The 27,649-nt window shown below is 43.9% G+C and overlaps 2 protein-coding genes across 12 annotated transcripts in view; both read right to left on the minus strand.

The window, feature by feature from the left end:
- Positions 1-27,649, minus strand: part of ARHGEF9 (Cdc42 guanine nucleotide exchange factor 9) — a 279,050-nt gene that overhangs the window by 55,030 nt on the left and 196,371 nt on the right. For all 10 annotated transcript variants that reach the window (XM_081897311.1, XM_081897309.1, XM_081897312.1 and 7 more), the window contains one exon: positions 18,609-18,788. In XM_081897311.1, coding sequence (XP_081753437.1) covers positions 18,609-18,788 — 180 coding nt within the window. The remainder of the gene's footprint in view (positions 1-18,608; positions 18,789-27,649) is intronic.
- Positions 18,691-27,649, minus strand: part of LOC309362047 (uncharacterized protein) — a 52,078-nt gene continuing 43,119 nt past the window's right edge. Inside the window, exon 2 of one of the 2 annotated variants that reach the window (XM_081897533.1) lies at positions 18,691-18,788. The gene's annotated coding sequence lies outside the window, so the exon portion shown is untranslated. The remainder of the gene's footprint in view (positions 18,789-27,649) is intronic. The other variant, XR_014164733.1, reaches the window with a different exon arrangement.

Raw genomic sequence — 27,649 nt, forward strand, 5'->3', positions numbered from 1 at the left:
TCCAAGCTAAACAAGCTAGTGCTGGGCCAATAAATATTCCTTCTTTTTTTAAAAAAACAAAAACAAAACCCCACTGTTCATCAATTAATAAGAAAAGAAATTGCATCTCCAAATGATTAGAAGAGAGGGAAAAACCAGTGGACTCTTCATGGGTGAAGTTTAGGGTTTCTGATGTTGCCAAAGGGGTGTTTGTGAATGTCCTGTTGTTGTTGTTGTTCTACAAATCATCTCATCAATGCCTTGAACTCTGTAACTTTCCCTGGTGGCCAGCTTCAATTAAAGCCTAAGCAAGACATCATGAGGTAACTCCTCTCAGGAGGATTTTTCAGATCAGGAAGCACAGCCAGCTAGGGAGGATGCAGACTACTGGAAAATGTTTACTGGAAGTAAACAACAACAACAACAACACCCTGGGCCACCTTGCAATGATAACACTCTCATAACACCAGAACTCATGCATATTCAATGAAGCTGAATGCTGGATAATTCAGGACAGATAAAAGAAAACACATAATACAGTTATGCAGTATTTCTCTGCCCATTTCCAGCTGCTCAAATACAGCCTGCTAAGATAAGAATCACAAAACATCATGTAATGCGTAGCTTAAGCTGTAAGTCTTAAGTGATTTCAAACAGGAGAAAAGTGTAACTCATTTTCTCTGGACAGGAACCTAACTGGATTTCTAAACATGTTTTCTCAGTAGTAACTCCCACTTCATTTAACAGAATTTATGAAACCAAACAGTTAGTTTTATGAAACTAGAAGCTTGATCTTTGATTTTGATTTTTTTTTAGTATGGACATACGTCTCGACTGCATAGCTCCTTCTCTCTCCTTCCCTAAGACCACCTAAAAGGCACAGTCACATCAGACTGGACTATAACCATTAAAAATAAATTGGTCTTTTTTTATTTCAGATGGGACATAAGTGCAACTAAGGCTGCAATTTTAAAAACATGCAGTAGGATTACCTTCTGATTAAAAATGCTTAGGATTGTACTGCAAATTTCTCTGGATTGGAGCCTAATAGTGCAATCCTGTGGGTGTCTGGCCTTTAGTAAGTAACGTTAATTCAACAGGACTTTCTCTAAGACAAGGGTCTATGAGCTTGCAGCTTCAGTTTATAAAGTTAAGAGCTTTATTCCTTTAGTTTTGTTGATCTCCTCCTCCCCACTTTTTCCTGCCAAGATCCCTTAAAAATATGACAAGAAGGCACAACCATCTCAGTCCAGTCTGAAAACATCCAACAATTTTAAAATAGAAACAGTGAGAGGTCAAAATAAGTCCTAAGTACATGGCATGGTATTCTTTATATTCCAATGCTTCCTTCCCAATCATAATTGAAAATGATTGCAGCAAACAGAAGAACTCTGTTCATTAGCCATCACAGTCCAGCAGCAAAAAGCATGCATATTAAGAAAAGCATGCAAGTTATACTCTGCGCCAAAATATAATTTAGCAAGTACAAAGCTGCTGTTGCATTTACAACATGTACCTTTGAAATGGCTGTGTCCTTTTAATTTGCAAAAGGCTCCATCAATTCTTTTTCCCTACAATGTATGTTCACCACTCTTCTGTCTGATGATTGTACTTCGCTAAACAACATTCTTTTTATTACTGTGCCAGTGTTTTCTCTTCCTACAGAGAACTTTAAAGGTCAAGAAATGGGAGATCTCAGAGACGGCCTACCAATTTCCCTAACTTAGGATTTAAAGACACAGTGAGCATAAAATAGGTTATTTTCAAAATGAAGTGAAAAAAATACATAATGGGCTTTGTTAGAATAGAAAACCAATTCCAGAAACTGGGCTAAGCAAAGAAAAGAACTACTGTGTACAAAAAACAAACAAACTATGAGATAGGGGACAAATTACAAATGTCTTTGTCGAGATCCTTTTTTGTCTGATCACTGAGTTCTTTCGTGCACCCAATTCAGGGCCATTCCATACATTCTACAGATGTAAACCACAGTCCGCTGCAAATATCAGGGAGTTCTATCCAATGCAGCTCCCTGTTGAATGCGGGACGTGCTGGTTTGCAAACAAAATTATCAAGGGACTGGAGTAACTCCTCTAAGAGACATGGTGACAATGTTAGTTTAAGGAAGAGGGAGAAATGGTAAGTAAGGGAAGATGTGACGGAAATGCTTAAAATTATGCATCACGTGGAGAAACTGGACAGAGAGACATTTTGCTCCCTCTCATAATACTAGAACCCCGAGTGATCTAATTCCCAGTTTAAGGTGGAGCAAGGATCCTTTCCGGGACGCGGGTGGCGCTGTGGGTAAAACCTCAGTGCCTAGGGCTTGCTGATCGCATGGTTGGCGGTTCGAATCCCCGCGGTGGGGTGCGCTCCCGTCTTTCGGTGCCAGCTCCTGCCCACCTAGCAGTTTGAAAGCACCCTTAAGTGCAAATAGATAAATAGGTACCGCTTTCTTGCAGTTAGGTAAACGGTGTTTCTGTGTGCTGCGCTGGTGCTGGCTCGCCAGAGCAGCTTCGTCACGCTGGCTACGTGACCCGGAAGTGTCTCCGGACAGCGCTGGCCCCCGGCCTCTTAAGTGAGATGGGCGCACAACCCTAGAGTCGGACACGACTGGCCCGTACGGGCAGGGGTACCTTTACCTTTACGGATCCTTTCCAGGTGTGAACAGTGATGACCCCAGACTTGTTATTCAACTATTCAACTGTTTTGAACGTGAAAATGTGTTAGTATATTCAACTTCTTCTGAAAATCAGGATATGAAAATGTAACTTGCAGAAAAGTGATTTTTATTGTTATTTCTTTAATCTGAGTGACAAAAGAGTGTATGCGCGTGAGAAATCTCCCAGAAAAAGACCTTACACCCTTCTCTCCAACCACACCTACCCAGCGTTATATAAGAGGCTCACCTTCTGACTCCTAACACTTTGTACCTTTTCCAGCAATAGTAAAACTGAGAGCCTATTTTAATGTCTTACATGAGGGAGCAGAAATGAAATGCAGAGAATACGGCTGTCAGCTCTTGTTTTTCATGTCCTGATGCACCTAAGGTGGAACAGGGGAGTCAGGCTGCAAAAAAAACAAAACACTTCCTCCACGATACTGAACCTACTAGTAGTGATGCTGGGGTCAAACAGAACCACTGTTGTAAAGGCAAAGCAAAGCTTTTACTTGGCAGGCTCTGAGTGAGTGGAGTAAAAACTAGAGGGTTGTTCTTAGAAAAGGGAAGAATCACACTGTTCCATGCAGTGAAAAGCTGTACCTTTGGGCTTGTTCTCATAGCTTGCTGTGAGTTATAGCCTAGAGACATGCTTTCAGTGCCAGCTTACGGAGAGTGAAAATAAAGGAGGTAGGTGCACTTAAAACATCATGTCAAACTACTATTGGTGCGAACTGTTGCTTAGAACCCAAAACCATGGCATGAACTTCCAACATGTTGACAGGCAAATAATGATTTCTACTCCCATTCTCCAGTCTTTTGACACTCAGCTTCATAACTACATTCTTGCCTCTGTGGTACATGGTTAGGGCTGAGCACACTGACTGTCTTAAAGGAGGTCCCAGGTTCAGTCTCCAGCTTCTCCAAATGGGGCTGGGAGAGTCCCTTGCTAGAAAATCTGAAGAGCAACCGCCAGTCAATGCAGAAAATACTGAACTAGATGGATCTGGGACTGACTCAGTATAAGACAATATAAGGGTCTGACTCAGTACAAGGCAGCTTCATCTGTTCTTCTATGGCTTGTAAATTCAGACTTCATGCCAAAGTCATGTTTCGGTCTGCCATTTTGATTCAAGATGGTGCCTAGCATCCAAACATTGATTAAGATTGTCGCCACCATCCCGGGGTCTCTCATATCTCAATATCTCAAGAGGTGGCTTAACCTATGCCAAGAAATGGGCAAAGTCCCTCCAAAGTCACATTTCGGTTTGCCATCTTGAATCAAAATGGTGCCTGATGTTCAAAAGTCTATGAAAATTGCTGCCCCCACTGCAAAAACCCTCCGGCAAAGTTTGGCAATAATAACTCAAGAAGTGTCCAAACACAGAGAGAACAAACAAATGGACAGGTGTGTATACAATAAGAAACTAATTGAAGCTGTGCTGATGTGAACAGCTAGGGGCAGGAGAGCTCTAAAACTTATCAGAAAAATAACACTTTCATTGTTCTCTAAGACAGTAATGTGAACATACCCCTAGCCCTTTGAGGGCAGTGCTGCCTCATCCAAGAAGGATTGAACCCTCCATCTGAAGAGACGGGTTTCCCCCATTCACAGCATCAGTCATCTTATCTGGATTACCATATTTTTCGCTCTATAACACGCAGATTTTTTCTCCTAAAAAGGAAGGGGAAATGTCTGTGCGTGTTATAGAGCGAATGTGTGGTCCCTGGAGCCGAAAAAGCAGACAAAAATCAAATCGCTGGTCTCCTAGAAGGGACACTTGTAAAGAGGAAGCGGCTGCTTTCCTCCATTCTGCCTCAGGGTCTTACTGCCCACTTTCTCTGTTTCCTTGCTGTGTTTGCTGAAACGGAACAAAGAGCAGGGAAAGCCCCTCCCCTCCAGGCAAACAGAGGGAAAAGTGTCGTCTCTGTGCTCCTCTCTGTGCTCCGGTACTGCTGGGGGAGAGGGAGAGAGGGGGAGGGAGAGAGAGAGAGAGAAAGAGAGAGAGGGGGAGGGAGAGAGAGAGAGAGAGAGAGAGATATGGCAGGCTTGGGTGGGGGGAAACTTTTGCCTTTCTTTCCTCCCTCCGTTAAATCCCTCTCCTGCATTCTTAGCCAGCTGCTTCTCTGCACAGCCCTCTCATGTCCCTTCTTTGTTTTTCCTTCACTCCCCACTTAAAATGTGGTTACAAAGCATGGATCCACAGGAATTCTCAGGATCTTTGCATTGGGTCACCCCAAATTCACCATCAGATCACATAGCATGTCCATGGCTACAGCCTGCACCAAAAAAATCACGCACCCACTGTTGCCTGGGGCTGCAATGATGCAAAAACGTGGTTAAAAAGCATGGATCCATATGGATCCTCAGGATCTTTGCATTGGGTCACCCCAAATTCACCATCAGATCACATAGCATGTCCATGGCTACAGCCTGCCCCCCAAAAATCACGCACCCACTGTTGCCTGGGGCTGCAATGATGCAAAAATGTGGTTAAAAAGCATGGATCCATATGGATCCTCAGGATCTTTGCATTGGGTCACCCCAAATTCACCATCAGATCACATAGCATGTCCATGGCTACAGCCTGCCCCCCAAAAATCACGCACCCACTGTTGCCTGGGGCTGCAATGATGCAAAAATGTGGTTAAAAAGCATGGATCCATATGGATCCTCAGGATCTTTGCATTGGGTCACCCCAAATTCACCATCAGATCACATAGCATGTCCATGGCTACAGCCTGCCCCCCAAAAATCACGCACCCACTGTTGCCTGGGGCTGCAATGATGCAAAAACGTTAAAAAGCATGGATCCATATGGATCCTCAGGATCTTTGCATTGGGTCACCCCAAATTCACCATCAGATCACATAGCATGTCCATGGCTACAGCCTGCCCCCCAAAAATCACACACCCACTGTTGCCTGGGGCTGCAATGGTGCAAAAACGTGGTTACAAAGCATGGATCCACAGGAATTCTCAGGATCTTTGCATTGGGTCACCCCAAATTCACCATCAGATCACATAGCATGTCCATAGCTACAGCCTGCACCAGAAAAATCACGCACCCACTGTTGCCTGGGGCTGCAATGGTGCAAAAACGTGGTTACAAAGCATGGATCCACAGGAATTCTCAGGATTTTTGCATTGGGTCACCCCAAATTCACCATCAGATCACATGTCTGTGGCCACAGCATGAAGCCCAAAAATGATACATCCACTGTTTCATTCAGAATGTTTTTCCCTTTGTTTTCCTCCTCTAAAAACGATGTGCGTGTTATGGTCAGGTGCGTGTTATAGAGCGAAAAATACGGTAAGTGCCAGAATGTTCCCCCTCACCCAGCCCAAAACTGCCTCAAGGTATTGAGTCAGAAGTTTAACAGTCTCCCTGGGACACTTAGTTGGAAAAGCAGAGTAGGCAACACTTCAATCTAAACCACCAGATAACTTTCCCCAGTGGTTTCATGTACATGTTGAACAGCATGTGACACGGGGGGGGGGCACCTGAGGAAGGCTGGCCTTTGTCAATCTGGTACTCTTCAGATGTTTTGGACTACAACATGCTGACTGAGTCCAAAACATCTGGAAGGCAGTAGCTAGTGAAGGGTGCTGTAGGACAAGGCCAATCATAGCCAGTTTATCACTTCAGCATGTAAAGTAAGCAAGGCTGGCCAAAGACAGTTTGCTGCCTCCTAAGAGATCCCACAGATTTGCCTCCTAAGAGATCCCACAGATTGGGCCATCCCAATTCCCCCCATTTATATTTTTGATATTTAAAAGTGGAAGCTTCTGATTATCTTCCTCACTGCTGTGCCAGAGGCAAGGTGGGGGGTGGGGTGGGGAATAAGCCTTAGTCTTGCTCATATAATGACATGGCACAGCTAATCATCACATGCAGTGAGTATTTCCCTCAAGCATTCAATAAGGGGTATCACTTCCAGGGGGTCCCACTGTCAACTCTGGCCAAACAGGTATAGAAACAATGCAAAATCTCTTTAACCAGAAGCAAAAGCATTTAGACAAGGAGCACTGGAAGCTGCCTTATACCCAGTTAGACCATTGGTCTATTTAGTTCAGTATTGTCTATGCAAACTGGCAGCAGATCTCCCAGGCTTCAGACTGGGTGCCTCCTAGCCCTATTTGAAGATACCGGGGATTGAACCTGGGGCTTCTGCATGCAAAATAGATGCTCTACTGCTGAGCTATGGTCCCTCCCCCACACCAGTTCCAGTCTCTGAAACCCCCACCCAAATCATCTCTCTCCAATTATTAAGACTTACAAATATAAATAAATTTCAGATATTTGTTAGGAGCTTGGGGTTTGAAGGATTGCTGCAGAGGTTTCATCCAGTGGTGTCTAAGAGGTAGACAGGTTTTTGAGCTTCAAAGGGTTACACCCTGTACAGTTTTAATTGGGCCTGTTGGCCCAGTCACAACACTGCCAAGCAAATCTTCTATGCTTCACTTGCCTGCCTACTCAACCCTGCTTGATGGTTTGCTTTAGACAACAGTGCACTTGAAGAGACAAATTGGGGGTGACATGCTCTTATTTTGGTATCTTATTAGATGTAATCTTCACTTGGATGAGACACTGTTCCAGTTCCAACACTCTTTTCAGTGTTTTGCTGAAGCCCAGAACCCTCCATGGAATATGAATGCACTCCCTGTGGAGACCCTACTCTAATCTCTCCCATTATGACCTAGGTTGTTTACTGTGAGAGATTGAGTAGAGGAGGCATCTTCCTTGCAAAAAGCCAGAGATCACAAGAGTGGGATCCATGTCAGGGGAGACTTGGATCTGAGAAGTGTCAGACTCTGTTATCTCAGCCTACCTCTGGCTGAGAGGAAAACTTAGAGTGGGGAGATGCATCGTCTGGGGAGTCATTGTTCCCTACACCAAGATCTTGCAGGTCAGAAGATATACATTTACTGCATTCTGAAGGCTCAGAGTGCCCCTCACTGCCCCATGCCATGGGAGACAATACTTGTAGAACTAGGCAATGCCCATTTAAGAAACAGAGATAGTTCCCCTGAGAGGAGCAGGATAAAAGCAGGTCCAGATCAGCCAGCCTTCAAAAGGCGTCAATATGCTGCTAAGAGAACCATTCTTCCCAGATGACTTCCAGCCAACACCTGGCATAGTGATCTGTCCAGGGTGCTGAATAAGACTGAACGGTTGTGATCCTCCTGCCCCATTGGACTTGACTGTGATCTTGGTATAACCTTGCCCTTCCAGGTAAGTGCCTCTGCTCCAGTCTCTCCTGAGAGCCCTGAGCCAAGCTAGGATGAGACAGGGCATTACACAGGTGAATCAAATAGGTGAGAACAGTGTAGTCACGGAGGCAGCAGTGTCTTTCTGGCAGCTGATTCAGTAGGATAAGAGCAGGAGGTGAAAGACACACCCTCATCCAGAAAAAGTGACAACCCCAGCATGCAAATGAGGTTCCTATGCATCAGCTGAGAGATGGGGAGTAGGACAGGAAATGAGTGCAGCTTGAGTCCTCTTCAGGCATTCAGAAAGAATGTGTAAGGGGTGAAATTGGAGGAGGATGGCATGCACACAGCTCCTCTTCCCAATCCCCACACTGAGCAGGAAGGTCTGAAGGGAGCATCTAAGCATGTACACATGTAGAAGGCTCCCTGCAACTGGGAACTCTGTTATCCAATCAACCACACTTAGAAACCCTCTTCCAGCCTTCCTGCTTGATCTGGGAGGGTCCATTGTGGAGCAGGGCACAACCTGCACAGCTACTCCCTCCCCAATTTGGGCCTCACATTTTCTTTCTGACCTCCTAAAAAAAAGGCTTCAGAGGGCAGCCAGGCTTGTAATAATAAGATACAGTATTGGAAAAATTTGGAGGGTGCTTATTTGGCAAATTACACTTGTAAGAAACTAATAAAATACAACTGGCACAAGGTCTGAAGCATAAAGACTGGTACACGTACATGACTAAACATGAAAACCGAGAACTCCTTTCATATTATAAAACATTTTGGTTAGCATAAACTAAACAAGGTCTTTTCTACACATGGTGGTCTTGGCTAGGAACTTTGTTTTCTATTTGATTGTCATTTTGGACGGATTGTTCAAACTTCATTTTCTGGTTCAGGGTGAAATATTAAAGGTTATGTTTGTTTGATGGTTCAATATGCTGCAAGAACTTATTAATAATAGATATAGATATTAACTTATTAACTAATTAATGATAGATAGATAGATATAACAAGAAAGCCCCATGAAAACACACTCATCCCGCATAAGTACTCTCAATTCCTGGTATCTGCTACATCCAAGGTCAGCAGCTGAGGGAGAGAAATGAGCCAGGTTTTGCTGCTGTCCACTCTAGAGGAATAAGGGGTTTAAAGAGCCCTTTGTCTATGTCTAAAAGGGAGATGTGAAAAATGAGGGCTTTGTAAAAAACTTTGTTGCTGTTCCCACAGCAAATTAAGGTTTCAAGGCACCCTTTACCTCCATCTCCCTTGTGTATCTCACCTAAACAGGAGAAAAGGGAGTGACATAAAGAGGGTCCCTGGCAGCTAGCCCAAGGGTGCTGAGCCACCACATGCCCACCCCTACACTCAGATGTCCCAAGCACCCCTTTCCTTAAAAAGGTATAAATAATAAATAATAAATCACATTTAGATATTTAAGCCTACAGCTATTTAAAAAAATAACACCTGCATTTACTTGGAGGCAAAGACAGTGCAGCAGGAAGATTCCCGCTTGCAAGTCTCCTTTGAGCATTTGACACAACTCTCCATTTAGCTGGTTAGACAGAACATTTTCTGCAGCTAACCTCACTCATGTTGCCTCTCACTGAGCTGCTCTGTGTTTTTGTGTGAGCAGAGTAGGAGTGAGAAACATTTCTGACAATCGTGCTTTTCATATTGTTGCGGGTGGGAGAACTGAGACTGTAAAAACCACAGGAGTCCCTTCAAGGAACAATGACAAGACTGCAGAGCCCAACACTCTGGTCTTAAGATTGCTCCTACTGAGCAATAGTCATGCATAACAGGAAGGCCATATTGATGAAAAGGAGAATTGCATTTTAAAAATTTGCAATTATTATTTTTTAAAATAAAATATTTAGCAGGATTTTTATATAGCTTATTCATAAAAACCTTTAATGGTTTACATAAAGTGATTTATATTGAGAAGTGGTAGAGTGGTTAGAGTGCTGGGGTAGAACCTTCGAGAGCAGAGTTCAAATCGTTACATAACCATGGGCGTCAGTCACCATCTCTGTGCCTAGCCCACCTCACAGGGTTGCTGTGGGGATAAAAAGGAGATGAGGAAGAACCATATATGCCACCTTGAGCTCCTTGGAGAAAAGGTGGGATAGAAATGTAATAATAATAATAATAATAATAACAACAACAACCACCTTTGTGATAGGGACAGGGGGGAATTAGGTTCAGCTTGTATTTTAATGTGAACCCTCTCTAACTTGCACTTTCTAAACACATATAATCCTTCAAAATTAACACTGCTCTGAATATTGTAATATGGTTTTTATTTATTCTTATTTATTAAATTTTTCTACTGCCCTTTGTCCGATGATCGCAGGGTGGTTTACAATATAAAAACACAAAAATAAATTGCAGAGTAACAAACAAAAACAATACTGCCTCAGTTCTCCAACCAAAAAACCATATTTTAATGGGATGTTTACCTAGAAACATATATATCATTGAAAATAACATACCAAAAAGCAAGAATGGTGGGTTATGATGGTTCATTTCTGAAAACTCACAGAATTCATTGGATTCCAGAGTGCACTGGCTGAGTTTCTAGTAGATAGAGCAAGTGACCCTCTTGAAGCCCTCGTTATGCTGTGGAACAGTTAGATGTGTTGGGCTATTGACATGACTGCCCCGAGCGCCCTCTCCTGCATTGTGGGGTCTGTTGTGACCTTTGGCTCACCAGTGAACTAGGGGCAATGAAACAGGCCAGACAATGGCTAGAGTGCAAGTGATGAAAGAAGCTGACAGAGTATGAGTGAAACATAACTGCGGAGCAGTCAAAGAGGTGAAGAAGGCTCACTTCTCTGCCTCCATTCACATCTTAAAGTAGCCACCGCGTGGAACTTTTTCATATTGTCCAGGGTCTGGTAACATCTACTTCAGGGATGCGAGTTTTAGGCCCAGTGTAAATTGTTTGCAAGGCACTTTGAGGGTAAAGTCACTCGCTTTTGTAGAAATATCAATGCCACATCCACACTCACTACATTCAGCGGCGTAGCTAACTGCTCTGGTGCCTGGGGCGGGGAGAGGGTGTCCTGCAGCCAGGGGTGGGGCGAGGTGAGCCTCTCCGATGCTTGGAGCCTCTCCGCTGCCTCCCCCTTAGCTGTAGGGAGGCTGAGGGAGAGGCAGTAGGCAGACACAAGTCCTATGCTGCCGTTTCAGGCAGTGTGGAACCTGCAGGGATCTAAGCCACTACATCACACCTAAAAAGTTTCATGAGCCCATGTTTTTTTTTTTTTAAAAAAAACCCTCATTTTGTCAAACCCCCCTCCTCAGTGATGACACCTGGGGTGGACAGCACTCCCTGCACCCCCCCTTCCTCTGCCACAGACTACATTCCCCAGTGAGGCATCCAGTGCAACATCTGCTTCAACTTATTGGGATCAGCTTCAGTTGATGTCGCCTGACAATGTGGACAAGGTTCTTGGGACAATGCAGCCAGTGGCCAGCAACATCTCTCTTCAACCCTTGCCCCTCTTGGCTTCTTAAAGCTTGCCATGGGATTATGAATGTGTGTATACAGGGCGTGGGCAAAACATCCATGTGGAAGGGAGTGGTCCTGGCTGTCCTGAAAGTTGCAGTTATCAAACCACTCCTGAAAAAGCCCACCGCAGACCCACTGGCCTGTGACACAATGTGACAACTACTGCCCAGTTGCAAATACTCTCTTTTTCGGGTAGGTGATTGAGAGGGTTGTAGTGCAACAATTGCATGGTCTCTTGGATGAAACCAATTCCATCCAACGGACCAATTTCAGTCTATGTTCAGGCCTGGTTATGGGACTGCATTCACCTTGGCCACCCTGATGGATGGAGAAGGACATGGTGAATGCAACTCTATTATTCTTACTTGATCTGACAGCAGCTCCCTGGCAATTGTGCTTTGGGCGCCACAGGGTACCATCTTGTTCCCTATTGCTGATTAACATATGTGAAGCTGTTGAAGTCACCATTGCAAGATTTGGAACGTGCTGTCATCAGTATGCTGATAATACCTAGCTCTCCTTCACTGTAACATCTGAATCAGGAGAGGTTGTGGAGCCTTGGACCGGTGCCTGGACTCGGTGGTGGGCTGAATGAGTGCCAAGAAACTGACTCTAAATCCTGGCAAGACAGCGGCACTGTTGGTGGGTGGTTCCCAAGTCTGGATAATTGGTCAATTGCCTCCTTTGGATGGAATTGACATCCCTCTGAAAGAGGAAACTTGCAATCTGGGATGCTCCTGGAGCCATCTGTTGCTAGAGGCCCATATGACATCAGTGGCTAAGAGTGACTTCCAGCAGCTTTGGCTGGTACATACCGTATTTTTTGCTCTATAAGACGCACTTTCCCCCTCCTAAAAAGTAAGGGGGAATGTGTGTGCGTCTTACGCAGCGAATGCAGGCGGGAGGCTCTGTCAGCACTCCCTTTAAAGAGCCGCATGGAGCGTGTGTGCGGCTCTTGGGGCCTTTTCCCGAGCGCTCTTTAAAGGGAACACGGCTCTTGGGGGAGCCTTAGCCGCGCACAGCCTCTCCAGGCCGGAGAGGTTGCGCGTGGCTAAAGAAGACGCCAGGACAGTGAGCGGGATGCATCCCGCTGGATGTCTTGGCTTCTGGCTTAGCCACAGGATGAAGTCTCTGCAGGGGAGTGGGGAGCCTCCCCTAGAAACTAGGTGCGCCCAATCGTCCGGTGCGTCTAATAGAGCGAAAAATACGGTAATTTACATTCATTTCTGCACCACAATAGCCTGATCACTGCGTTGATGCACTGATAGTCTCCAGGCTGGATTATTGCAACAGGCTTTATGTGAGACTGCATCATCATCATCATCATCATCATCATCATCATCATCATTTATTTCTACCCCGCCCATCTGGCTGGGTTTCCCCAGCCACTCTGGGTGGCTTCCAATAAAACACTAAAATACAATGACCTATTAAACATTAAAAGCTTCCCTAAACAGGGCTGCCTTCAGGTGTCTTCTAAAAGTGCAAACTTAATTCAACCTCTGCTTAAAAACCTCCAGTGAAGTCTACCAACTTCCAAGAGAGTCCATTCCTTTGTCAACAGGTCTTACCATCAGAAAGTTGTTGCTGATGTTTAGTCAGAAACTCCTTTCTTGTAACTTGAAGCCATTGGTTTGGATTCTACCTTCTGGAGCAGGAGAAAACAAGCTTGCTCTGTCTTACATGGGACGGTCTATTAGATATTTGAAGGTGGCTATCCTATCCCCTCTCAGTCTCCTCTTTTCCAGGCTAAACATACCCTAATTAATATCATTAACAGCAACAAAACCAAACGAAAAACCCTAAACAATACCACAACCCAAGAGTGTGTTCAGCAACTTTTGTAGCTAGGGTCAGTCCATGTCCCACTTTTCTAGGCCCGGTGGGAAAAGGCCAGCAAGGCAGGGAGGACGTTTTCCAGGACTCACAGCCCAACCTGTTCTCAATCCTGAGTAAGCAGGGGACCTGCCAGCAGCAACAATGGGGTAGCAACCAAAGTGATATCCAGGGCTACTCCAAGATCAGAGTCCAATCAAGCAGAGTCCACAACAAAGAGGCAGGCAAGAGGCAAAAGTGAGAGGAGTCCATGGCCAGGTTTGTGATAGGCAGGACATAGAGCTGGTATATTGATGTTGTCTAAGCAGCTCTTCCAACCCAACACTGGGGGTTTTCAGTGGAGCTGCTGGAACCAAATGCTTACATCAGCGGACTCCTGTTAACTTCCTCCTTCCCAGAGGTCTTCTTAAGAGGAGGGCGTTATTCCTGAAAAGTTTGCTCTTGCCTGTAGTCCTTGCCTGTAGTCAGGTCCTTCTCCAGATGGGCCAGGTTTCCCTCTGGCATTAAAGGCGACACTTGATCTTAGACTTGGGACCCATTCCATCTCAGCGTCAGAGGCTAACCTCTCTCCTAGGCAAGAGAAGTTTGGGGAAGTGCTTGGTGCCCAGTTGCTTCCTGGTGGGTGCTAGCTCTAATGCAGATCGAAATGATTACTTTAATGAATGGCCAGAAGGTCATGAGGGGTTTCTGGCCAACCAGAACTTACAGCCAGGTTACTGAGGTGTCTCTCGTGAGGAAAGGTGGTGGCATCTTCTAGGAAATGCATATTTAGACTTAATCCAATTACTAGTGGGAAATGCCTTAGGGCCAAATAAGAGCACATGGTTGCATTCAAAATGGCAAAGGTTCCAAGGACTAATCAGGCTGCAACCACTGTGAGAGAGGATTTGGCTTAGACCAATGCAGCTTTCTGTGAGACCTTTGCAATGGTACCACATTCACTGCTCTGAGCAAACACAAAACAGACACATCATTTACAGGACATGTGCAAAGTTCCAGCTGACTTGAGCTTCTTGGTAATGTATGTATAAACATATATGTGATGCTTTAAAATAAGCTAGAATAAATAAAAAGTTGCTATTCTGAAATGCCCACTGCCTTCCCATTTTGACAAGAGGAACTGATATTATGTGTAATCTGTTTTACCTTTTTAAAATTCTGAATATTAAATTGTTGCTACCTGCCCTGCTGGTGAAGGATGGATAAGAAATTTGATTTGATTTAATTCAATAATAAAATTATTTTAAAAGTCCTTGCACTAGTGGAAATGCTTATTTGGATGCTGATGTCCATATAAATAAGCAGACGCTTCCCCACTGAGGTCCCACGCTGTAGACAGATTGCTACAGTAGTTCTTGGAAAGTCTTCACCGTGACAAATCTGGGAAGAAACTGCCAATTTTTAAAGATGCAAACCTAAAGCATCTGAAAAACAGTCCCTGCAGGGTTGGGGGAGAAGTATTTCTGAAACAAGGTGAGGTGCTTGATTTGCTCTCCTTGCTGTTGTACTTTGAAGGACATTTGTCCAGAACAAACTGTTCTTCTGTAAAGAGGATGCTTAGTCCTCACATTTAGCCTTAGGTTTTGTTTTGAGTCTGGTTCCCACATTAACACCATCCATTTGAAACAGCATCCAGTTGCCAAGAGACTTCTGTTCTGCTCAAAGAGCTGCAATTGTCAGAGTGATTTAACAATCAATCCCTCTTCACAGAGAACCCTGGGAATTGTAGCTCTGTGAGGGGAATCATAGAACTCAGTTGGAAGGAATCCCAAGGGTCATCTAGTCCAACCCACTGCAAGAAACTCAGCGAAGGAGAGTCCACTACCTCCCAAGAAAGAAGGTTCCACTGTCAAACAGCTCTTACTGACATTTAGTCGGAATTTCCTTTCTTGTAACTTGAAGACATCGGTTTGAGGTCCTACCCTCCAGACCAGAAGAAAACAAGTTTACTCTTTCTTCCATGTGACAGCCCTTTAGATATCTGGAGATGGCGATCATATCTCCTCTCACTCTCTTCTTCAACAGGCTAAACATATCCAGTTCCCTCAGTCATTCCTCATAAGGCTTTGTTTGCAGACCTCTGCACACATTCTAGCTTGTCAATATCCATCTTAAATTGTGGTACCCAGAATTAGACACAATACTCCAGGCATGGTCTAACCAAGGCAGAATAGAGCGGTACTATTACTTCCCTTAATTAGGTGCTATACCTCTGTTTATGCAAGCTAGAATAGAAGTAGCTTCTTCTTTTTTATCCCCCCATCTTATCCTGGAGCAGCTGATTCTTCCTGCCTAAGTGTAGAACCCGACTTGTTTTTGAGAAATCACAGCATCCTTTTCTAAGTGCTCACAGACTGACTGTTGAATGATCTGTTTTAGGACCTTTCCTGGTATTGATGTCAAGCTCACCAGTGAGTAGTTACCTGGGTCTTCTAACAACCCACAGTACCTTTAATGAACTACAGATCCCAGAATTCTTTGGGGGAAGCCATATCTGTTTAAAGTGGTATCACTGTGTGCTAACTACCGTATATAGTGTGCATGTGGCCCAAGAAACAGAATCAAGGAGGAAGCTCTGCAGATGAAGAGGCGGGACTCTGCAGACAGAAGACAGCTTGATTCTGAATGCCTTGACTCATGAGAAGCTCATTTGCACTTGACCCCAGTGGAGTGCCTTTTAACTTTCTTCCATATATGTCAATGGCTGCTATTTAATTCTACAGGGAAATATCTAGTAGAAAAAGCTTGCCTCCCACCCCAACTACAATTGTATAGGGGTGTGTGTTTGGCTTGCCTCTGCAGAGATGCACTACACCCCCAGACGTCTTTGTAATATACAAGCCTTCGCTATACACACACCAGTTATCATAAAGGCATTTTTCTTGCAAATGGTAATTATTACTGTTATCATAACTGGTTGACATTATGAACAGTGAACATAAATTAGGGATTAAGACTAGCTAGGGTGGTTGGTATAACCTCAGGTGGAAGAGACAGAAAAAGCAATGCACCATCAGAAAAGTATTGCATGTGCTGCTTATAAAATTGCCTGCTCTTTCCACCCACCAGCACAGAGCTAGTCAAATTACTTGGAAAGTTAAGCAGATAACACCCAACTCAGATGATTTTGTAAGGAAAAAGGAATCGCCATATCTCTTAGGCTTCAAAAGAGATTAAAGCTATTGCCCTACCTATCACAGACACGCTGTGCTGAGGAGAAGGATGGATGGAACTAAAAAGGACAGGGGTTAATATCTGGGTCTCAGCCCCCCCCCCACAACTGTCTGAGAAGTCCCTAGAAAAATGGTAAGGAATTATGACAGCGAGGAAGTTATCCTGCTGCACTTTTGCTCTCTTGGGACTAATAACAATAACACCATCATCAAAGTTCTCCTATTGTTCCCAACTATGAAAGGTTTGCTGCATTCAAGACAAATTGCAGGGTTGCTTTGGGAGCCATGAGAATACACCACAAATCCTATCAACAAGGAAAGGAAGAATGACAGAAACACAGCTGAGCTGACATTTTTTGGAGAGAAAATATCTGCTATTTTTTTCTTTTCTCTGTCCACCTCTTCATAAAAGAAAAAAAAATCTTGCAGAATTTTCTCCACCACTTTATATGATTGCCACCATTCCCCCACCGAACAATACCTTGTTATGATGCTACATCACAAAAGATTGTGGTGGAGGCAAAATAGTGGCCAGGCTGTTAAATCAGATGTTGATGCTGCTGCCACTTGAAACATATGCAGTGGTGGTGGGGAGAATGAAATGACTTGGGGTAAAAGAATGATGCTGTGTTACTGTCTCTGTTAATGGTCAGCCCCAGCCATGAGAAATAGATGGGAAAATTTCTCCGTCTCTGGAGAAATGCCATTAAATCTACCCCACCTGACATTTTTCTGTTCTCAAATAGAATGGAAAATTTCAATATTTGCTATATTTATGAGACCCTTTCGTGAAATATAGTTCCCTAGCATTGTACAGAAAAAAAGAATGAAACATAACAAGAAATATGCAATACACATAAAAGAGATGTCCAGCCTACAAAACCAAACACAAACGCAGCAGAATAAAACAGCCAAAAAAGACATATGTTAAAAACTTCCGGAATTCTTAGCCAGGCCCTTTGCAGTCCTGGCAGAAAGGTCTTTTCATGTGTTCCAACATTCCCTGATGTCACTTGGATTGTGTCTACGGCAGACCTGGGGACTCTCTCAAGGCCAAATTCCATCCTCAGTCACATCTCTCCTCCTCAGACCACACACCTCACCAATCCTATTATGAATTTTCCCTGAGTATTTCTGCCTGACTGGAACATATCACTGAACTCTGATAATGCTCATTGCTTGCTATGATGGAGATATGGCTGTGCAGGAAGTAGCCTACTTTAGAAAGGTAAAATTGGCACCAGATGCTCTGCCCACTTTTGCTTCTGGCCCCACCCATCACTGGCATGTGGTCCATTGAAGGTTTCCTGGATGGAAATGTATCTCTTGTGCTGTAAAGAGGTTTTCAACCCTGGTCTAGAGAGGGGGGTCTACTCAGGATTCATGACTGGGGTCTCGAATTCCCTCCTGGGGGAAAGTTTCTTTAGTTCCCCTTCCTTGTGGTGTTTTGACAGATGTTCTTTTTTGGAAAGGCCTTTGCTCTACAATTAGGGTGGCCATGAAATTCATTGTAACAAAGAGGGGGAAAGTGGGCGCAAATCTGCATAAAATTTGTATGTGTGCAAATATTTGCAGACGTATATATGCAGAAACACACACTGTAGGTGCAGCTGCTGGGGGAGCATGTGGAGATAAAAGTGAGGAGTTGGCCATTAGCCAAAACATACTACTGGCACAAAGCATGGCAGGTGTGAACACGATGGTGGAGATACATGGTTGTTCATTAGGGTGGGCAAAAAGGGAAAGAGATCTGCATATCAAGTTGCATGTGCTAACTTATATGTGTTAACTTTTGATGGTAATTCAAAGTGCCAGCTTTAAAGCCCCAAGTGGCTTGGGCCTAGAATACCTGAAAGATCATCTGCTCCCATATAAACTGACCCTAATGCCATCTACCAAGCCCCTTCTCTGCAGTGCCCATGCCAAATCAGGTACAAGAGTGGCTATCTTTGCAGTGGTGACACGCTGACTGTGGCTTGCCCTCCTCAGAAATGCTTGTCTGGTGCCCATGGTGTACTCAATTTTGGTGCAAAGTGAAGACCTCCTTGCCACCCACCCCCTGAATAGCCAACCGGATGCTTCTTGAAAGTCTGCAGAGAAAGGTGGCAAAAGTCTTCCCCTGTTGTGTGATTTCCTAAAGCATTGGTCATCACAATATCCATGAGCAAGATACAAATGTTCAGGAATAGAGGAAGAAGGGAGAGAGGGAGAAAAAAAGAGGATCTGACTCACCCTTACAAAGCTGGCAGGAAACCATCCTTCTTCATCATCGATCTGTCCCCACCACCAGTCCTTGTTGGAGGCATCCAGGACCTTGATAACGTCTCCTGCTTTAAACGCCAACTCCCGGTTGGCCATGGTGACGTGATCCCATACTGCCTCAGCGCTTACAATAGAACCGCCACTGATCAGCTTGAAAAACAAGATAAGAGACAATCAGCAAATACGTCTTCCCTGGGAAAAGGCTTGTACCCTTTCCTCCACCCTCTTAACACACGAAACATCAGCAGGCATTTCCTAACCATATCATTACAGCAGGTTGGTTTGTCCAATACTTCTTCCTTTTAAAAACAACAACCTTGCTGTGAGGAATTTCAGCTGTACCCCAGAGCAATGCTTTTACTTTTTTCCAATAAACTTTTACAGCATTTTCTAGTTAATGGAAAACCTACATTACACACACACACACACACAGAGAGAGAGAGAGAGAGAGAGAGGTAAACAGTATAACATTTCAAACACATAATTTATATTTAAGAACTTTATATTTTTATGAAACTCTTTCACATGTGACTCGCACACTACAAAACGCCCTGCACACCATGTATTAGGGCACACATCCAGTTGACACAACACACCATGCCAGTTTGTTGGGCCCTTCCTGGCACCTTGGGGGACTAAATCTCACCAAGATCACTCTGTGTCTGAGCTGCAGCACTCCAGAGGCTGCAGATGAGGGCACACACAGCTCCATGCACAAATAAAATCTCTGCAGAACTAGGCAGTGTGGTGTAGTGGTTATAGTGTTGGACCAGGACCTGGGAGACTAGGGTTCAAATCCCCACTTGGCCATGAATTTCACTGGGTGATCTTGAGCCAGTCACTGCCTCTCAGCCTAACCTACTTCACAAGGTTGTTGTGGGATTTATATGAGGAGGAACAGAACCATGTACACCACCTTGAGCTCCTTGGAGAAAGGAGAATGGCGGAGTATAAATGCAATAAATAAATTAAGCATCATGGTTATAACCAAGCTTTGTATTGCCTGGGCAGATTTCCTATGCAAATTGTCTGTTGGAGTCGTTTCAGGAGAAAACACTTTGCTAAGCGTTTTCCACCTGAGGCGATATAACTGAGATGCAGGTTTTCTGTCTCAGTGAGAAAGAACTAGACTTTAGTGTGCACCCCAGAAAACACCCAGTCCTCCCAGACATGCAGGAAGAGATGGACAATGGTAGGTTATGAAAGTTTCTCCAGCATTAGTAATCTTCTCATTGAGGCAAACTTGATAAGTATCATATCCCCTGCCTCAGAGTCCCAGGGCTGGCCTGAGGAGAACACAGATTCAGATGACTCATGAGTTGCCCCCCTCAACACTCCCTTCTACACCATCCTAGCCTAAGTATGTGTCTCTCCTATCATCCTCAGAACCTCCGCTTCACCTGCCCCAAACCCATGCAGATGCATACAGCTGCAGAATTCCTATGGGCTCTTTTGGAACACAAGAAAAGCCCCGTAGTTGGATCAGGCAAAGGCCTATCTAGCCACCCCTATCTTCTCACAGCGATCAACTAGATGCCTGGGGAAGCCTACAAACAGGACCTGAGCACAAAAGCAGAACTCTTCTTGCTTAGGATTTCCCACAACTAGCCTTCAGCATCAACATCTGGTCCTAGACATAAGATATGACCACCATGGCAAGTACACTTTGATAGCCTTATTTTCCACAAAGCCTGTCTTGGGAGGGGAGGGTGAAGCCACTGGAGAGGGAAAGCCCTGCCAACCTTCCTAGGTTTTCGGAGCGCTCTGGTCTCTGGTTGAGAGAATGTTTTTCATAATTTAGCTGCTAGAGTCCACTGGGAGCTGCTGAGGGCTTAGGACTGGAAAAGACTCCAGTAATCACTATAATTTGCCCTGCAGACCCCAAAGCCTAGCAGAACAGGATAATAACATCCAAGGGTTCTCCAAAGAAGGCCACATTCCAGGTTTTAGTCTAAGCTCCAGCTCCAGCTGTCCAACTCTAGGTATACCACTGTTTCAAAGCCTGGATTGGCTTAGACTGGCTCTGAAGAAGCTATTAATGAGAATCCCTTCAAATATCCAGCTGCCAATATGGCCCAGTCTCACACTGTCTCAGAATCTGAGGTGTGGTGGTGCTTGTTTGAGGCACACCATGTGAAAACTCTATGTGGTCAGAATATAACTCTTTCACAAGGCACATGACTTAAGAATGGGGCTGCATGCATTTAAAAGCAGTAAACACGCATGCTCACAAACACACAGCATATCTGAATCAGAGAGCCCACAAAATAATGCTCTAATTACAAGAGAAGGAAGTGTCCATTCACAGTTATGTGATAATTTTCTGGCCATGCACCATAACAGGAAGAGAGGAGGGTCAGTAGACAGACACAACAGCTCTGCTCAGAGCCCCTATTTGCAAAACATGTCAGTGAAATACAGCAGCTCAAAACACAAAGCCTTATCCTTGGTAGCAATTGATAGAAATCAATGTTTGACTCCAAGTCTTGGCAATATTGCTTTTAGGGCTATCAAACACTGTCAAGATTCTAATACTCTTGCAGGTCATCTACTAAATGTTATCACTGCATGTCATCTACCACACTAAATACCAATACACACTAAATGTCAACTGAAGCTGGGAGGGAAATGTTTGCAAATATTCAACATTTGACATTTTCTAGTTTTTACTAGTTCGCAGTTTAAATGCAAAATTCTAAACTTGTAACTCCATTAAAAATGCATTTCCCTCCCAAAATTCAAAACTTGTAACCAAAAAAGAAAAAAGAAAAAGAAAGGAAATATATGAGATCCGTCTGATATGACTTGCTTTTGAGAAACCCATGTTGGGTCTTAGTCATCACAGTCAAATCACTACCTCTACTGTAGTAGCAAACTAATGTATTGAGTGACAATGCCTATGTACCCAAAATAGGGTGACATGTAAACAAGAAGGGGGTATCAGTATGCTTGAAGGAACCCCAAGAATATCAGAAGTATAATTCCTTTTTAAAAATCTAATGAGACAAAAGGGGGGTCCCAGGCAGTAGTGGCTAGTGGGATGTGTGGGGTGCCTACCTCCCCACCTCCCCCACCCCATCCTGGGAAGTAGAACCACTATGTGGTGTTGAGAAGCTAGGAGAGCAATGCAGCCCCACCTGTGCTGCTCTGCTGGCCACTCCCACTCCAAGAGTATGGTCTGAAGACATATGAGACCATCGCATTGCTGAGTTCAAGCAGAACTTGCTCTGGTCAGCGTCTGGGTGGGAGACTGCCTGAATACCACATGTACCCTGCCTTGGACTCTGCAATGGAAGAAAGAACCTAAATGTAAGCAAATAAAGCCCGAACAATCCAATGAGGGCTGAGCCAATCCTAAGTGTCCATAGAGTGGGGGGATGGAATAGGGTATCCTGGAGGATGGCATTGCTAGCTGGCTGGCACTCTAAACAAGTTCATTCCCCCATCCCACTCTGCACAGGGTAAGGATACACTGCAAAAAAATTGTACTGTCAAACACTAGATACTGCTGTGCCTCAGTTATCAAGTGTGCTGGATAGTAATATTATGGCACAACAATTGTAGACTTCATCAAACATGACTAAATAAATAACATCTAGGACACAATGACAAATAACACAGTGTGTCAAAGACACATTCTGCAATTACATATTTAGAGAATATTAATTTTCAAACTTGGCATATGAGACTTTCAGGGAAATTTTATCACAGAAAACTCAGTTCAGCTCTAGAAGTTTTCCATTCTGTACCACAGCTGTCATTCTTGACTGCAACATTCTGACCCTGTTAAATGCCGCAGAATGCCTTAAAAGGTTTCCAGAATAACTATCATTTTCTGTTACACTTTAAAAGGCTTAAGGGCAACATCCAGAAATTGGATCTGCTTTTCAAGCTATGCCAGCAATGAAGAAGACAGAATCATGACCTCAATCAGAAGCAAGCAAGAGCTGAGGATGAAAGGAAGGAACCTAACTTAATATGTTCGCTAAAGTTTACTTTTCAATCCCCTTTTCCCGCATATTCAGTCTGCATGTGAGTGGAATGTAAGAGACTTTCTTGCAACTGTGGGAGGAAAATATGAATCCCTGTGACCAGTGCTTTTTTTCTGGGGGGACACAAAGGTGCACATACCCCTAAAAATTTTGTGAATCTAAGTTTGGCCTCATTGAGGGGCAGTATTTCAATATGAGTAGGAAAATGAGAGTACCCCTAAACAATTTTTTTATAAAAAAGAAGCACTGCCTGTGACCCACATGTGTGGGGTAAATAACAAAAGAATCAGCTGGGTACCTGGATTCAAAACATGGGACAAACTCCCTCTCCAGCAGGAGAGAGTCCCCAGTAGCAGAGTTTAAACTCCCCATTTTCTGCCCCTCTTGCAATTAACAGGCCACACACTGTTCAGTAAGTTTTAAATGACTTACTTACAAAAGTTCCAAAGGTCAGATTCATGCATTTATCTAAGCAGCAGCAAGGAAAACACAAGTATAATACTTCTTGGGTAGAAAATACAGATAGTTCCAAACATGTGCTCTAAGCTTAGAAGTTTGCTCAGACACATCTTCCTTGAAGAAGAAGAAGAAGAAGAAGAAGAGTTTGGATTTGATATCCCGCCTTTCACTCCCCTTCAGGAGTCTCAAAGCGGCTAACATTCTCCTTTCCTTTCCTCCCCCACAACAAACACTCTGTGAGGTGAGTGGGGCTGAGAGACTTCAAAGAAGTGTGACTGGCCCAAGGTCACCCAGCAGCTGCATGTGGAGGAGCGGAGATGCAAACCCGGTTCCCCAGATTACGAGACTACCGCTCTTAACCACTACACCACACTTGGTCAGTTATATGGTGTGGAGAAAGTGAAAGGAAGAGAAGCAGCTTCAATTCCTCCCTTACTGAGGGAGCATGACCACCTGAGTTTAGAAACAAGACCTTTCTGGTCTTAACCCCTTCATGCACTAACTAGCACTTATACATAGTAAAGTTTGACTGAAATTTCCCACAATAATTACTATATTGTTTCTCAGCACAGTGGATAATTACTATATTACATATTTCATCCCGGTGGGAAGGACCATAGTCAGATAATTGGTGTGCCTGGTCTGTCTGCTGCCCAAGTGATAACTATGGATGGACAGTTTCAATGCCCCTTATGTACTTCTTTCATGTGTATCTTTAAGTTAGCCATTCAAACAGAGTATTATTTCAAATAGAGGGTTATCTTCTGTAATGTAGGGCACTTGGCTACCCTAGGGTTCACACCCCTCCATCTAGTGTCCAGAGAGCCAGTGTGAGAACCTGCTCAACATCTGAATTAGAAACTACTTGGAGGACTCCATCCCTTCCATAGCTGTGGATACCCATTAATGTTATATAATTCATTTCCTTGTGAAGCTGACCCTTGTTCTCAAAATAGATCCCCTGCCCCCATTGTTAATTGTGCAATTTGGAATTTCACCAAAACATCTTCAGTGGGCTATTACACCTTGCTTCCACTCTTGCTCATTTTTTTGTTGCAACTGTGAGAATCAATTGGTGGTTTGCCATAAAAAAAGAAGATATTTAGTGGAAGGAGAAAACTGAATCTTTATAATCTGCTGCCTTGGATTTGGAAAAACCACAGCCAGAGTCTGTGATAAAAAATAAAATAAAATCTGATGTCCTAATGATTCTGATAACTGCTTCAGCTCCTGCCCCTTATCAGTTGATCCCATCTCTCCAGACTGTAGAATAAGCTGCTTGGCTGTTCCTCTTTAATGGATTGTGATTTTGGCTCATTAGAAGCCTGGGTCTGAGAAGGACAGAACTGTTAAAAGGATGGCTTCAACCTGTGACCCCTTCTTAGGCACTGGGTCCATCCTCAGCAGACTTCAGAAACGAAAGATTTGTCTTCAAAAGAGCCTGGGTTTCTAATAACCTTGAAGAATCTGAGTGAAAGCCTTTCAGGTGCCTGAAGTGGAAAATCTAAAAAAAGAACTCTGGCCCACTCCCCACCTTCAGACAATTAACACAGGGCACAATCCCTTGGGAGTTTGTTTTTGTTTTTTTAAGCATTTTTTTCCTATTCTCCAGTAAAAGAAAGAAAGACTCCCAGGGTGGCTTGCATATGTCAGTAATGAAACAGTCTCTGCCCTCAGGCAGAAGGGCACAGGTTCAGCTCCCAGCAGCTACGGTTCAAGTGATCTAAGATAGCACCACTGACCTAGAGAGACACTGGCAGTCACACCTTGGCTAATCTGAGCCAATGTTTTGATACAGTAGTAGGCAGTTGCATATGTGCTGGGGAGAGGTCAAAGCACAGCAGTCAAGGACCTATTTGCATTCAGAAGGTCCCAAGTTCAATGCCCAGAATCTCCATTTAAAAATATATCATACAGCAGAGAGAATGGTTGTCGAGGAAAAGGTAGCCAAGTTGTTGGCTAGATGGATCAGTGGTGTGACTGTGACTAGGGAGGGATGAGTTGCATCCATTTCAGTTTCCTTGAGTTTCAAGTTTTCCCCACATTCAGTTCATCCCATCTTCACATCAGTTTGAGATTATTTTTTAAAGGAACGTGAAAATTTGCACACATTTCCCACTCACATTTCTTCTAATATGCCCATGTTGTAAGCAATTTTGCCTAATGCATGCCCTTTTTTGCAAACAGTTTTGCTAAACATAAAACCTGTTTGTACATTATTTTCACTAATGTATCCACTTTGGGGGCACACATTCCCCTCACATAAACCTTATTCTACAATGCTTATTATTTTGCATAACTGATTCTAATTTTGCTGTTCATGAGGGGAGAAAAGGTACTGGCCCTGACCCAAACATACAGCCACCCACCTGGAAATCTTATTCAACCTCCCATTGCCTGATATTTTGGCCATCATTGGTCACAAATCTTTAAGGCTATCTACTCAACCTGGGAGGCTAGAAATCTGGGTCTTTAAGAAAGAAACAGCTAAGATTCTCAGGAAGCTGAATTCTGGGTCTCGTCTAATGTTCTACACTTTTTGGAATTACTGCAGAATTACAGTATAATACTCAGCTCTGGTTAGGGATTGCTCATACAAATGTCTCTAATAAGGCCGTTCCACCATGATCACCACACACCAGTAAGCTGAACTGGAATTATCAAAAACAACCCAAAGCATTGTGATTTCATGAGACTAAATTAACAGCTCCCCACAAACAATCAAACTGGCACCTCCAAAGTACAGGGGTGTTCTGACACACAAGCAAGAGGGGAGCTTGTCTCAAGGTAATTTCCACCAACTCTCCTTAGGTAAGCACCGCACAGAGAAGGTCACTTGAAAGGTGCTGCTGCCTTGTGGAGAAATCTTTTATGCTGCAAAGAGTGCACAAAAGGTCACACACCTTTCCAAGGAAGTGATATGAGTTAAATAACCTCAGCTGCACCTTCCCTCCACTGTCATGTGAACTGGAAGGGTGATTAAAGGTTAGAGATGTTGGCAAAACTCAGTGGGCTGAAACCTAGAAATGGGCTTTGGCGGTCTCAGTATTGCTCACCGCACAGAGGCATTACAATCTGAGTCAGAGAAGAATTCCCAGCTTGCCCTATCAAGTGTGTTGGATGTTATTTGTGGCATGTTTTTTTGGGGGGTGGGGTGGGGGGAGTTGAATAAAAGAAAGACCCTTGGCACAAGAAGGTTTTCAGTGGTGGTGTGCTATTTCCTCCCTAACAGTTATTCTCGAGACCACGGTCTTATATTCCTATAAAAATCTTACTGACCTCTTCATTGATTTCAGGAGTTCAATCTGCTTGCTGAGTGATATTCTGAGCTCCAACATCAAAATGGGTGGATCCATCCATCCCTACCGCTGACTAAATATGAAGTAGACTAGGCAAGCATAAGTCTTACTGAGGCTGGCTCACTGGAGGTGGAAGGGCCCACAAAAATGAAACACAGTTTTATGCACATAGAAATCTAATTAACGTATCCTTATTTTACGACACATACTAGGAAGGGAATGCCATGCCAGCTGAGATCTATGGTTACAACTGCCTCTCCTTGTAACTTGTAATCATTCCCTCAGTAATAAAGACCTTTCATTTGAATCCTTTGCTGGAACTGGCTGGCTGTGAAGAAATCTTTGTTCTGAAATAAGTCTCTGGTCTCCTTCCAAGTCACTTTGCTGAAGCCCATCTCCCTGCTACGATTCTTTCCCTCTCTTCTTGCTTTGCACTTACTGCTTTTGAACTGTGTAGAAAGTCTCCAGCCGCAAAAGACAAAACGTAACTGAAGTTTCCATTACTTATTTACAAGCTCTTTTTGCCTTGTTCTATTACAGGCCTCTCAAATGGAATTCCACAAGTGTCCATTACATTGGGGGGGGGCTTATCAAATTGCAACAAGAACTACACAGCAAGAACTATTACATCAATATGCCACCTTCTTATGACACAGCTCAAGGTGCCAAAGATGGAGTTCCTAGGCAGCCAATTGGTGCTTCCCATCCAGGCACTGAGCAGATCAAGAATTGCTTAGGCAGGTGCCTTCAAGTTGTGCTCAAGTCAAACTCAAGTGTGGTCATGGGTCTGCACATGTGTTGCAACCTCGCAACCTGGACTCTGTACAATTAACTTAAATCTCCCAACACACCAGAACACAGTCCCTCTCATTTGTTGCCTAATCCTATTGTTACACTGGCCAACAGGACTACAGGTGTGTCATGCAACTGGTGAGGACTGGATGATGGCTAGCAGGACCCAGAAGAAAAGTGAATAGCTCAGTGAGAAGCCTAACGTGTTCTCTCTCTCTCTCTCTCTCTCTCTCTCTCTCTCTCTCTCTCACACACACACACACACACACACACACCCCTCTTTTAGAGACATGCATTTGTATGACATTTTGTAAAGTTCTTGCACGCTATCAAAATGCCCAGCATCACAATACAGTATTGCTAATTACAGCTTATCTGAAGGACTGCCTGCCCCTATATAGACCTATAATATCACTGGGATTATCTGGGGAAATTCTGCTTGTGGCAAACCCTACAAAGTATCATGGGG

This window comes from Podarcis melisellensis, assembly GCF_964234715.1.
Source record: "Podarcis melisellensis genome assembly, chromosome: Z".
Classification (NCBI taxonomy): Eukaryota; Metazoa; Chordata; class Lepidosauria; order Squamata; family Lacertidae; genus Podarcis; species Podarcis melisellensis.